The 13,339-nt window shown below is 40.5% G+C and overlaps 1 protein-coding gene across 1 annotated transcript; it reads right to left on the minus strand.

The window, feature by feature from the left end:
• Positions 1 to 1,905: 1,905 nt before the first annotated feature.
• Positions 1,906 to 10,519, minus strand: LOC110163162 (neuronal acetylcholine receptor subunit alpha-3-like). Its single transcript, XM_020928100.2, has 7 exons — positions 10,468 to 10,519; positions 9,493 to 9,632; positions 9,351 to 9,395; positions 9,171 to 9,280; positions 8,877 to 9,084; positions 7,452 to 8,558; positions 1,906 to 2,295 (listed from the first exon to the last, which is right to left on the minus strand). Exons 1-7 carry the CDS (start codon positions 10,517 to 10,519, stop codon positions 2,170 to 2,172), a joined length of 1,788 nt encoding a protein of 595 aa, XP_020783759.2. The 3' UTR covers positions 1,906 to 2,169.
• Between the last annotated feature and the right edge of the window lie 2,820 nt (positions 10,520 to 13,339).

Below are 13,339 nucleotides of genomic sequence, written 5' to 3' on the forward strand. Positions count from 1 at the left end.
TTATCACAGTTTAGGACTAGCTTATGAGCACACAATTTCAGCAATCAAAATGTTGATTTTGTGACTCTCTTCTGGCACCAGACTGTCTGTAACTAACAGGATACTGCACACACATCTACATATTTAAACCTATCCTCCCTCCACTTCATAATCTGCCTGATCCGTACCACACAACATGCATTATTAGCATGCGCACACTTCCTGTCACTGCTTCCCTCTCTCACGTTTTCTAATTCTCACATCTCCAAGTGCAGCCGGGGATTATACATGATTGGTTCAATTCTTAGCAGTCTTGGGGCGGTCCAATTCAAAGCCCCAGTCTAACTTCAATCCCACTGGAGGGGCGATATAACATGTGGTTCTGTCATGGCGTCATGCATTTGGGATGTTATGTAAGTCTTTAGGCACCTATAGGCCATCCTTATTAATGCAAATCTTTATATTGATTCATAAGAGGTTGTTAATAAAGACTTAAGGAATGAATTAAATGTAATATGGAGATTTCTGCTGAGGTTTGTCCCATTATAGCTAGACTCAGACTGAGTTGTGACCTTTGCCAGAGGAAATTGGAAAAGAGGATAAGTCCCGAGAAATAGCATGCTTGAACCAAAATGCTGTGCTGCGCGATAGCTTTGGGGGATAAGTTAGTGCATTTGGAGTTCACATAGCAACATAACAATGAGTTGTGAACAGCAGGTGACAGAGAGTTTAATATAACTTTCCTATTGAGTTATGTATTTTTTTATATGTATATATGTGTATATATATATATATACACACACACACACACACACACACACACACATATATATATATATATATATAATTGTATTGTTTTAAATGTTTTAAATCTATGTGTTTTAAATAGAAAAACATACACATCATATTGAACAGTATCTTATTTATTTCTTTGTCTCAAATATTAGGATTAAAACAATAATCTGTATTTCATTCTATTGTTATTATTATCATCATCATTATAGATATTAATTATTAAAAGAAGCAAATACCAACACACTCCATTCATAGCATCTTTAATTTTAGAAACCATTTTCTTACAGCTGTATTCTACATTGTGCCAGTGATTGAGTTGTGCCTTTGTCTAACAGGAGAGTTGAAATATTGCACACATGTGAAACATTGTACGAGAGGAATGGACATCTTTTTCAACAGCCATGCAATACAGATTTTATACATATACACACACACACACACACACACACACACACACATATGAGTAAACACTATTTTGTGAATAAAATCTGTTCCTTAAAAACATTAAATTATGTTCCCGTAAAGTTGTGATGTCAAAGGTCAATACAATAGATTACCAGTGTTAGAAATTGTTTCATTAAGCATTAAGATTCACTAGTTCTTATCCAGCCCATGTGCAAACTGTAATAGAAAAGTGACTTATTCACTGTGGCAACCCTTAGACAAAGGGAGCAGTCATGATTTATCAGTGACTTTTTCTACTCAGACATTTAATACACTGTTTCTTATAAATGAGCCACTCCAATAATAGTGGCACTGTGTCAACACAACTATCAAAATTTGCATTGTCTGTAATACAATTTAAAGTGTTATTTAAGGGCACTATGTAACTTTTATGGTGAAGAGTCCATCACCTTATTACAGGTAAGAAGAAGTACTAGGCTAGAAGTCTAACGCAGGAGAAGTAATGCAGTAAATCTATATGACTGACATTCAGATTGTATTTACATTTAGCTGTGTGTCCCATCTTTTCATTTTTTTCAAAAATAAAAATCTTGGATGGCTCAAGTATTTGTCATATATGTAATTATACTATACAATGCCTGAAGCTGAGTGAATGTTTTTTCTTATACACAATGAGCTCACATAATGCAGTCAGTGACAGGTCATGACAGGGCAAATGGAGGACACACAGACATAGAAATGTACATGAAAGAGGCCACATGTCACGATCATTTCTAAAGCAAAAGGTGCAGGAGACAGGCAGACGCAAAATGGCATTGTGTGCACTATAATTGAGGGTAGAAGGGGAGAGGCTGCGGAGGGAAAAGTGGGTAAGTCGAGGGAAACAAGGGAAAAGCTGAGGGACAGACGATAGAGAGACTGAGTGGATGGTTCCCACAGTCATTGCAGGCTGGCTCACAAAGGAAGATATGAGATGACAAATACTGTGTTTTATTTGAGGAAACTGATGAGAGGCTGCAGAAAGAGTCCCAGAGTCCCCAGCACACACACTGTTACAAACACCCATAGGAAGATTCTGTCTATGACCATGGCTACGTACTTCCAGTCGTCCTCCACCTGTAGAGGAAGAAATAAAAAATAAAGAAATAAATTAGTATGTGGTAGAAAGTCAAGTATGTAAAACAACCTCAACATTTTTTTTATTTTATTTTTTCTAATGAGAGGTGTAGTATTGGAAATGGTGGGACAGACAGTTATAGTCATAATTGCACCTGTTTAATTAATGTTTGAAACGGACCTATGTCTAACCATCACAATTTGGACACTTTTCAACAATTATTGAAATACAGTAAATATTTTATTTGATTGGCACATACATGTGTGTTTTATGTCCATTCAAGCTGGCTTGGGGTTAAGTTAATGAGCTATATGCCAAGTTAAAATTCTTTATAGTAGTCTTTTAAAACATACATTAAATTAATCAAATCATAATCATAATCATGAACTTTGAACTCAATCTCATGCTCCATCCTCATCCTCCCCTCATGAACAAGACCCCGAGACACTTGAACTCCTCCACCTGAGGCAGGGACTCTCCACCCACCCACAGAAGCCAAGCCACCTTTTCCAGTCTAGAATCATGGTCTCGGATTTGGAGGAGTTGATCTTCATCCTAGCCGCTTCACACTTGGCTGCAAACTGCCCGAGTGTGTGCTGCAGGTCCTGGTTCGATGAAGCCATCAGGACAACATCATCTGCAAACAGCAGAGATGAGATCCTATGGTCCCCAAACCGGACCCCCTCCGGCCCCTGACACCACCTATAAATTCAGTCCATAAATACAATGAACTGAACCGGTGACAAAGGGCAGCCCTGGGGGGTTCTCACATGCACTGAGAACAGGTCTGACTTATTGCCGGCAATGCAAACACAGCTCCTGCTCCAGTCATACAGAGACTGCACAGCACTTAGAAAGGGCCTCAGACCCCTTCACCATTGGTGAAGAGGGAGCTGAGCAGAAAGGTGAAGCTCTCAATTTACAACTCAGTCTACGTTCCTACCCTCACCTATGGTCATCAGCTTTGGGTAATGACCGAAAGGACAAGCTCGCAGATACAAGAGGTCGAAATGAGTTTCCGCTGCAGGGTGGCTGGGTGTTCCCTTAGAAATAGGGTGAGGAGCTCAGTCACATGGGAGGAGACATGGTGACCATGTCTCACCAAAACGAGGCCCCAGTGAAGACCCAGGACACATTGGCCAGGACTGGCCCAGGAACGCCTCGGGGTCTCCACAGCGGAGCTGGAGGAAGTCTGGGAGTCCTTAGACTGCTGCCCCTGCGACCTGGCCCCAGCCAGATAAGTGGAAGAAAATAGATGGATGAATGGATGGACTCTGAATACCACCACAAGAAGCCGCATGTCTCCATGTCTCTAAGGCACATTATTTTTCACCCTGTAATTTATAAACCTCTACAAACATGTTCTGAAATTTATGGGATTCTTGTATTAGTTTGGCTATTCAGACTCTTCTGTCAGATGTTACAGAAAACTTTTGTGTGTGTGTGTTTCTTCATTCACATATTAGAGTATCTCAAAATCTTAAAATGCTTTGAAGTTATGCAAATGATTCTACTGAAGGTGTGTGGAGTTTAAAAACGCAGTGGAGCATTTCCTGTATTACCACATGACAAGGTCTAAATTTCAAATTCATGAATATTATGACACTGTTTGTTTTTTTTGTTTGTTTGTTTTTGTTTGTTTGTTTGTTTGTTTTTTCTATGCTTTATTTATGTGCAGAATAGTGAGGGGGGGTTGCGAGAGAGTCTAGGTGCACAGAACCCTCCTATACCACTTCCTCTTTCTTTTCAGATACTTCTCCAGTGCTGTGTTGATCTCCTCCATGCACTCCTTCTGAGCGTTTGCTCCAATGCACTGCAACTCTCGACCTGTAGGCAGCACTCCATTTTCAACTCCTCACAAGTCTTCAAAATAATAGCATTCTCCTCCTCTAGATTAATTTTGATTCGATTCTCTTGCTCCAATTGCTGCTGTAAATCATTGTTCTTTTCAGCATGCAGGGAGCCCTATTCTTCTGACCTTTTCAGTAGCTGCTCCAGTGTGCTGGAGCGCTCTACCTTTAGGTCTTCACAGGTCCTCAACATGGCTGCCTAGTCCTTCTGTAGTTCCATTTTGTCATGTTTCCCCATGGATCTATTAAAATAATTAATAATTCCCCTGCTCCACCTCCTGCTGTGGCTCACTGCTCCTTTTGACCAGCAGGGAGAGCGCTTCCTCTGACCTCTTCAGTAGCCGCTCTAGTGTACTACATTTCACAACCTGCAGGGAGTGCTCTACCTCTAGTTCCTCACAGGTCCTCAACATGGCAGATTTGTCTTACTGTAGCTCTGCTCTATCATGTTTCTACTGCTCATCCTCCGTCTGTAGAGCACTGTTCTCTTTGACCAGGGAGCGCTTATCCTGTGTTCTTTTCAGCTTCTGCTCCAGTGAACTACATCCAGCAAGGAGTGCTCTACCTTCAGGTTTTCACAGATCCTCAACATGGCAGTCTTTTCTTTCAGTTCTGCTCTGTCAAGTTCTTTCTGCTCCACCTCCTGTTTCCATTGTTCTTAATGACCAGAAAGGACTTCTCTTCCTGTGATATCTTCAGTAGCTTCTCTAATGTACAGCATTTCTCCTCCAGCAGGGAGCGCTCTACATTCAGCACCTCACAGGCACTCAAAATGGTGGTGTTGTCCTTCCGTAGTTCAGCTCTCCCATGTTTCTTCTGTTTCACCTCATTCACCAGAGCACTGTTCCTTTTGACCAGTTGTCCTTCCAACTTCTTTAACAGGTGCTTTAGCACACTGTATTTCTTTTCCAATATGGAGTGTTCTCTCTCGGACCTTCTCAGTTGTAAAAAATGGCATTCTTCTCCTCCTCCATCTTTTCGAACTGTGTCTCTTGCATTTTCTGGAGCATCTGTGCATGCCAGTGCATGCTCCAGTTGAGAGTTCTGCTTCATCAGTGTTGTATTCTCTGAAGCTTTTTCCTGCAGTTTGGATTTCACATCAGCAGTGTCCTTCTGGAGTCTCTGCTTTTCTTTCTCCCACTCTTTGGATTTTGAAAATCTTCTCGAATTTTCTTCAACATTTGCTTCATACTTCAATATTGCTCTTCTTTCAATTGAAGCTGGTGTTGGTGTATCAGTGCTCCACTCTCCTCTTTCATGGTGTCCAGTTCAATTTGAAATTCTTGGACTCTTCTGTCCTTTCTCTCTATCTGAGTGTTATGAGCTACAATAATCAGCTTCATTCTCCTTAATAACTTTAACTTCTCCTCCTCAAGCTGGTCACAGTCTCTTTCTTGAAGCTTCTTGAGGTTTTACAGTTCTTTAGGCAGATATTCCTCTCTGGCTCTGGCCTGATCAGATTTAAAGGCAGTTTTGAGTCGTCACATGACCAAGGCCATGCCTTTCTCGTTTTCCTTCTTAGACCTCCGTTGGTTATGAGATCCTAACTCCCTTTCCATCTCCTCCAGAGTTAGAAAGGTGTGGACCACCTGTTCAGAACGTCCAGAGGTCTGGTCTGGATTGCTGGGTGCTGTCCAAAGCTCCTCCATCAGGTTGAATTCCTGACTGTAGAGGCATCCATCCTCTTCAGAAGTATATAATATCAGTCTTTGGACATGTTTGTTTCTCTGAGTTCAGTCTCTGTTGCTCGGTCAATTGCTGAATTGGAATGAGGTTGTACAGGGCCTGTGCAACTCACATGGATATATGGTCACAGATGTGCTATATGGTAAAGTATGAATTTCAACATATCACTGATTTATTTATATTGTTTATTAAAGTAATCCACCAATAAAATCTATTATTCCTAAATAGTAGATTATATTCTTTATGTAAGACTCCTACTCAAACATTTCATACCAAATACCACCTTGTTAAATATTTGGCTTCTCAAGTAACACAAGGACTCATCTCAACAAAAACTGGTAGAAAATAAGCCTAAAAAAATCTGGACTAAATCAGGCCTAAACTGGCTATAAACGAGATCTAAACCCACAAAGGCTATTGAATATATTTTAGGATGCACTTTAATACAAAATCATTGGTATCTAACTAGTATCAACATACTTACTATAATATATCAAAACAAAAATAATTTCTATCACTAATATAATAAATAGTAGTTACTTTTGTTTTCTACTCTGAACAACTTTAAACATCTGACTTCTATGATATTCTAATTTTTGATATTTTGCCAGTATGAGAGGTGACCTTTACTTGATGCTAACTGTGGAAATTATTTAGCATTGCCCCAAACCATCGCATGTAGTCTTTGTCACAGAGCTAATAAAGGAGAACATGCTGTTTTTTATAGCTTCATCTGAGAATACATGTGAACGCAAACTGTATTTGGACTTGGCGTGATGTGGTCAGGTGTGGACAATTGGATCATGGCTGCAGTGACCATAATGCTCTTGTGTACCTATAGAAAAGTGAGGAAGCTCTTATATGGTGTGCATCTCAAGGCACAGATGTGAGCCTAGCTAAGAAAAGACAGCACTAAAGTAACAAACATATCAGCAGCATCCAGAGTGTGAAAGATGCGAACACAAAGCACACACCGTCTGCAACCACCAAGCAGCTTTATGCTCCTTTTATAGCTGCATGGAGAGGGCTGTACAGACAGCAGGTTTACAGTGAGAACAGTGGGAGTGTGTGGATGCTAAATACATCTAAATAGTCTTTCCTCCAATAATAACAAACCATATATGACCAGTAATGTATAGAAATCATGTGCAAGAAAAATGCATTATTTTACTTTGAATTTCTATTAATTTACCTGATATAGGTTAAGCATAAAAAGTAGATAAACCTTGTTAATTTTATGTATTCTGGAAATTAACTGTGTAATATGATTTTTAGTATGCCAACTCCTTCAGGCTGTTAAAGACAAACAGATTTTGGCCAAGTTATGGTAGAGGTAAAGAGTATTAGAGTATTAGTTTTTGATGGATGATCCAAAACATCTCCATAGTGAAAATCAGGGGATGCCACTAGTATTTCTTTAGTATTTTTATGAATAAATAAAATATCTGCAACTGGGGGAAAATGTTATATGTTTAATTTAAAGGAATACAGTGGAATATTCCAGGCAATGCAATACAATTTCCATGAGGCATGCAGGTGGAGGACACTCTACCAGAAAATTCATAATGTGTACCTTTAAAACATGAGCCAAATATGAAATGCTGCTTGTATATTCTCACCTCTTTGGCTTTGTTGCGAGTTCGCATGTTCTCTGCAATGTACTTGACGCTCTCTATGGCCTGCTTGATTTCGGGCGATACCACAGATACAGCCACCACTGCGTTGACTGGCGACGGTGAGTTCAGGGGTCTAGGTATCTTGGGGGACTTCGGAGGCTCTGGCAGGGGCAGACTCTGGGTGCCCTGGAACGGTAGAGATGAGGGGAGAGGAGGAGGTGGGGGTGGAGGTGGAGGAGGCGGCGGTGGGGGGACCATTGGAGGAGGGACAGGAGTTGGGACTTCTTTTCCTCGATTGTAGGGGTATCTTCTGGTCACATCGCGGTTCAATGATAACTCTCTATTGTGCTCACGGTTTAAGTCCCGATTTTTATCACGGTTCATTTCACCGTACTCCACACAGTTCATAGCACTACCTGTTGACGTACCCCCGCCAGTGCCACCATCTAGAGCCGCACATGCTACTCCACCAGTAATACCTCCGATGCTAACGCTTCCGGAGCCGCTTCCCGATCCTATGCTGTTCTTTCTCTTCTTGTTGCCCAGACGATTCAAACCAGCAATCCCTCCAACCGTGCCAGTGCCGATGCTCGTGGAGGTGGGACAGCCTTGGTCTATGGGCCTCCTCATCAACATGACCCTTGGGAGCACCCCTAAGAAGACAGCCCTTACCCAGTCCGGCATGGTATGAGTCATAGGAGTGCGGTAGTGGACATTTAGTACGAAAACGGTGATGACGATACTTAGAGTTACAAAGATCATGGTGAATAGAAGGTACTCTCCAATCAGAGGGATGACTAGCGATGTGGATGGGATAGTTTCAGTGATAACGAGCAGGAACACAGTGAGGGAGAGTAGCACTGAAATACACAGAGTAACCTTCTCTCCGCAGTCCGATGGCAGGTAGAAGACCAGGACTGTGAGGAAGGAGATCAGGAGGCAGGGGATGATCAGGTTGATGGTGTAGAAGAGCGGCAGGCGGCGGATGTAGAAGGAGTAGGTGATGTCGGGGTAGATCTCCTCACAGCAGTTGTACTTGATGTCATGTTTGTATCCAGGAGCGTCAATGATCTCCCACTCACCACTTTCCCAGAAGTCCTTGAGGTTTACCTAAAGGGGTAATAACCAAGAGCATTTTAAAGCTATCCAGACATGCTCAAAATAGAAAAATACATTATATGAATAGGTTCAACCAGTACTTTCCAACCAGGTGGTTGGGTTACTAAATTCTATTCTAAAAGTAACAACTGAGAGTATACAGTGGTAAACACATTATTAGAGAGTATTTGGAATGTTAGAAAAACCTTAGAGGGTACTCAGTCTAAACAAAATGGTTGGGAACCACTGGATTGGTTCCCAGATTTTTAAGAAGATTTTATCCATCAATCTAATGAATTGATTCACTGTGGAAAAATTTACATCATTAACCTTTGAGCCAATGAGAACTAGGTCAATCTTGGCCTTGTCATACGTCCAGGAGCCAAACTTCATGGAGCAGTTCTGATAATCAAAGGGGAAGTACGTGATGTCCATGGGGCAGGAGGATTTAAAAATAGCTGGAGGGATCCATGTGATTGTGCCATCAAACTTGAGCAGAGCCTTGGTCTTGTCCTCTACCAGGAAATCACCCACAGCACTGTATTAACGAGAGACCAATGTTACAATGTTAAAGAAATTACATAATCAAATATTGATTTTAAAAGTACATAACGGTCAGCATACTTATTATACAGCACAATATCTGGCCTCCAAATCTTGTTTGATGGGACACGTATGAATTCAATCCCTTCATATTCAACAGGAGACCATCTCAGCTTGTAGTCATTCCACACCTGAAATACAAAATATAAAAGAAATATATCATCATTAGTATGAGCAATTACAAATGTCTAGCACACTCACATGTCTAAGCCAGAGATTGGTCTCCATTATTTGATTAACTTCATCCTGCAAAATAACAATAATAATAATAATAATAAACCATTAAAAGATATCTTTGCACATTATAGGCTGTTGTTTTTTATACTTATATTTTTATACTTACCACTTTGACCAACTGAGATATGGAGACCTCAAACTCCACTGTGACCGGATCAGATACATTCTCCACTGGTCGGATGAATTGATTATAACGCCTGAACAGACGCCGAAAAAGTCTGTCCTCTGCTTTAGATGAACAACAATCTAAAAACACAAAAATAAACATATTTAGTATTTGTATAGACTAAAATATAATGTAGTAAAAAGCAAATGTTGGTGAAGACTAGTCAGTTGCTGGGAGAGGGTGCACTTGAGAGCATGTATAAAGGTCATGTTAAAGCCCCTAGTGACACTGAGAGCCACGCCTGTCCAAGCAGAAAATCAAGCCTCTCTGGGGACTACACTGTGGTACCAACAGGACCTTAGGCACACAATGCAAGTAGACTGATTGGGTTTAAGTCCTACAAAACATTTTATATTTGATATCTCTCCTTTATGGTAAAAGCACACAATAAGAACAATAGATAGAGGATGGAATCATGGTCAAATCAGTGTTTTACTCATTTTAATCAGGATTTAATCCAGACCTTCCCAGCAAAAACATGTCATAGCACTTGTTCTAAATGTTTGCTAGAAACATACAGTTCACTTTATAATCTAAACTCTAATTTGAATTGGGAAAAATAAGCATCTTACATGTGGATACAGCAGAGAGCTGCATATACAGTATTATTATGTATTTATGAACAAATGTTCTATGCACACTTTCTGCTGTTATTGCCTGTGGGAGTACACTTGGGTAAATATATTGCAGACATCCAGATAACATTGTGTCTCATTTTATACACAGGAAAAGTTTGATTCCTTTTCTACATATTTGAGGCATATTTGGAAAGCCTAAGGACAAAAGTGTCAAAATCAGTGATATGAGCAAGTGTTTATTACAACTATTTTAAAAGGCACAAGGGACCACAGTAGCTCAAAGGCAGTACTTACATAATTATGCCATCTGCACACACAAGTGACCAAACACAAAAGCACATTTTGGACACTAACAGAACTGAAATGACTGTAGTGATGCTGTAGGCCATTTAGAAGTTAATCTAAAAACAGTACAGTTTTCAGAGGTCAGGAATTAAGTTGTGAAGATTAATAAAAAAGCTTGCCTCCTGGAGAGATTGGCAGTTCCAGCTCCTACCTTTAAAACTGCAGAGCACTCCCTGATCTGCAACTCTGACGCAGTCTGAAACTTGCTTAAGTCCTAATTGGGTGAGGGGAAGTGAGGCTAATTATAATCAGTCAATTAACTGGACCTCTTGTTCACATGGGACAAAAACCTTAAGCCAATATTTTCTGTCTCTGTAGGCCACTCACAGCTAATGCCAAGTCTATGTTCAGACTCCCCGCATTGTAAGTGGTCACAATTTATGGTAGGTTAATTATAACCTTTAGCCTTTGACTGTACATTAAATCAAACTTAGCACAAGAAACTATTGGTTGCGTTACACAGCAATGTGTTGGGAGTTGCATAATAAAGTCTTTGCTGCTGCTTCTTCCTTTGGGGCATTGTTTCCTGTGGTTTCTGTTTAATATTCTTTTTTTAATCTGCTCATATAAAAAAAATATTTAAATACCTTCTATAATGCATTAACCCATGGTTAACATATATCAGTGAATGTACATGAGCTCAGACAAAAGCTTAGTTTATGGAGAAAATCCAGTTTACTGACTTTGAGAAGTAACAACAATTTCCTTCTTCTGGGAGTGCAAACTACATTTTGACCTTTTGAATCCACCTTTCATTTAAACACAGCATGACAGCTGACCAACAGGGTGGGGATTTTACTGAGCATTTAACAGAGAGAATCACCAAATCTCATAATGACAATATTACTCAACCTGCTCAGCCCGACCCATTTCAATAATGCACCATTATCCCAATAGTTTTAGGGTTAACTTGCTGACTATCAAACCAAAGCAGGTCAAAACTTCTACTATAATTATAATAACTGCCTTGGCTCAAACTACAGTTACCAATGGCTAAAGACAGAATTTCCTTTCAGCCTTGAAAACTGTGAGTCTGTATTTGACAATTGCATAAGGCACATGCTGTTTTCATCATCTCCACTGATGTGACAACTCTTTCTTCTTACAGAGCTGAAGCCAAGTCAAGCATCTCACCCTGAAGTGGACACATTGATTAAGAACTCAAATCAAATCAAACTTTTCGTCAACTGGTGCTTTAGCCTACAGAGAAATCCCTTTGGTCCAGGAGGGCTGTTGGATTGGCCAAGAGCCTAGAAGTGACCAGTGAGGGAGTTAATTGCAGTACCATAATACAAAGCTGACAGTGTGCAGTCAGCTAGTGGAGAGGAAAAGATATGAAATTCAGACTGAAAAGACAGCAGGGTGCACAGATATGATGTTGAGAACAAGCAGAGAAAAGCTAGATAGCGTGTGTGCGCTCTCCAGGGTTTTTGATGGCCTGACTGTGACACACTGAATGACGCACAGAGGATCTGCCATGATTACTGCCTGCACTGTGACCATCCTGTTAAGATTAGGATGTAGTTTCTTATAATGTGTGTGTGTGTGTGTGTGTGCATGTACATGTGTGTGCATTTAAAAAAGAGTTTTAACTAGATGTGTCTTCTCGTTCCTATATTTATACATGCACATTCACATATGATTTTTCAACGATGCATGAAATCCCAGAGTCTTCTTCGTGTCTCTGCAAGTTCATTGAAGCTAGCATAAAGTTGCCACTGCATTGTATAGAAATAGACATTGTGCACACTGCTCAATGTGAAGATGTTGACAGTTTGGGTCATTATCACTTATACATAGAATGTATAGAGCCATCTGACATAAAATATCAGTATTTTTCACAGAATCTTTTTTCAGTTTCATTATATGGTAAGGAGAGCATTCAAATATATTCAGTAATGCAATGTAAGAATACTTTGGAACAATATCATGCACCAACATGCATCATTATTCTATCTTAGCTGAACTAAAAGTTAGCAAATAAAATATTAAGGATCTGAATTAACTTTAGTCAAAAATCAAATTAAACATGTGTATCATAAAGGACATATCATTAGATTACAATTCTGAAATGCACAATCCATATGTGACAAAGTGGGTGGGGGTCTCATTAGGTTATGTCACCTGGGGGGGGTTCTTCTTGCTGGGTGGAGTATAAAGGCAAGTATGTGTCACCAGTTAGGGGAGAGACTTCTTTGCAGGTTGTTTGGGGTTTTTCGATTTGCGTTACTTATTTTCTGTATATTTGTACTTTTGTTGGTGTTAACTAAAGAAGTCTGTTTTAAAACAAATGTTGTCTGGTTAAGGACACTTTTTTAATGCATCTGCCTCCTACTTTGACCACTTTGGCAGCTTCCCCACATTTGGTGGCAGCGAGTGGTGGGATTCAGGCCAGTGAGAGGCAGTGAAGAAGTATGCAGACCAAACAAAACAAGGTTTGTGCTGCTGGAGTGACTGATCCACCTGTCGGCCAACAGGGTTCACTCAGCATAGAACCAGCTGTTATAAACTTGGGACAATTAAGAGGTCTACATCACCTCAAAAGGCAGAGGAGGATCCAGGATGTTTCTCAACTCCAGGTGGTGGTACACCAAAGTCAGGTGGAGTTCACAGAGGTGACCCCTGAAGTGAGGATGGCATCTTGTGCGAAGGTCCACCATAGGAGGATGGAGCTGCTTGGGGCTACATGGATACTGGAGGAGTCGTGGAGCGGTACGGCTAACGGCTGCCTTGTGTTCATCTGGCTGCCAGGAGCTGCCATCAGGAGCTGTGGAGTGCTTGGTGCTCAACTGTAGCTGTGTGCAGTTGGAGCAATCGGAGAAAGTTTGAAGGAGCTTTGGTCAGTGTTGGAGTTCCAGAAACCC

This window comes from Boleophthalmus pectinirostris, unplaced genomic scaffold (assembly GCF_026225935.1).
Source record: "Boleophthalmus pectinirostris isolate CB_2022bp ecotype Guang Dong unplaced genomic scaffold, ASM2622593v1 HiC_scaffold_23, whole genome shotgun sequence".
Lineage (NCBI taxonomy): Eukaryota > Metazoa > Chordata > Actinopteri > Gobiiformes > Gobiidae > Boleophthalmus > Boleophthalmus pectinirostris.

Excerpts from the sequence above, each read along its gene's own strand:
- LOC110163162 (XM_020928100.2), bottom strand. The coding sequence starts at position 10,519 with ATGGCCTACAGCATCACTACAGTCATTTCAGTTCTGTTAGTGTCCAAA. Across the intron at positions 9,633-10,467 it reads TCTGTTAGTGTCCAAAATGT|ATTGTTGTTCATCTAAAGCA; the intron begins GCTTTTGTGTTT and ends TTGTGTTTTTAG. Across the intron at positions 9,396-9,492 it reads TATCTCAGTTGGTCAAAGTG|GATGAAGTTAATCAAATAAT; the intron begins GTAAGTATAAAA and ends GTTATTTTGCAG.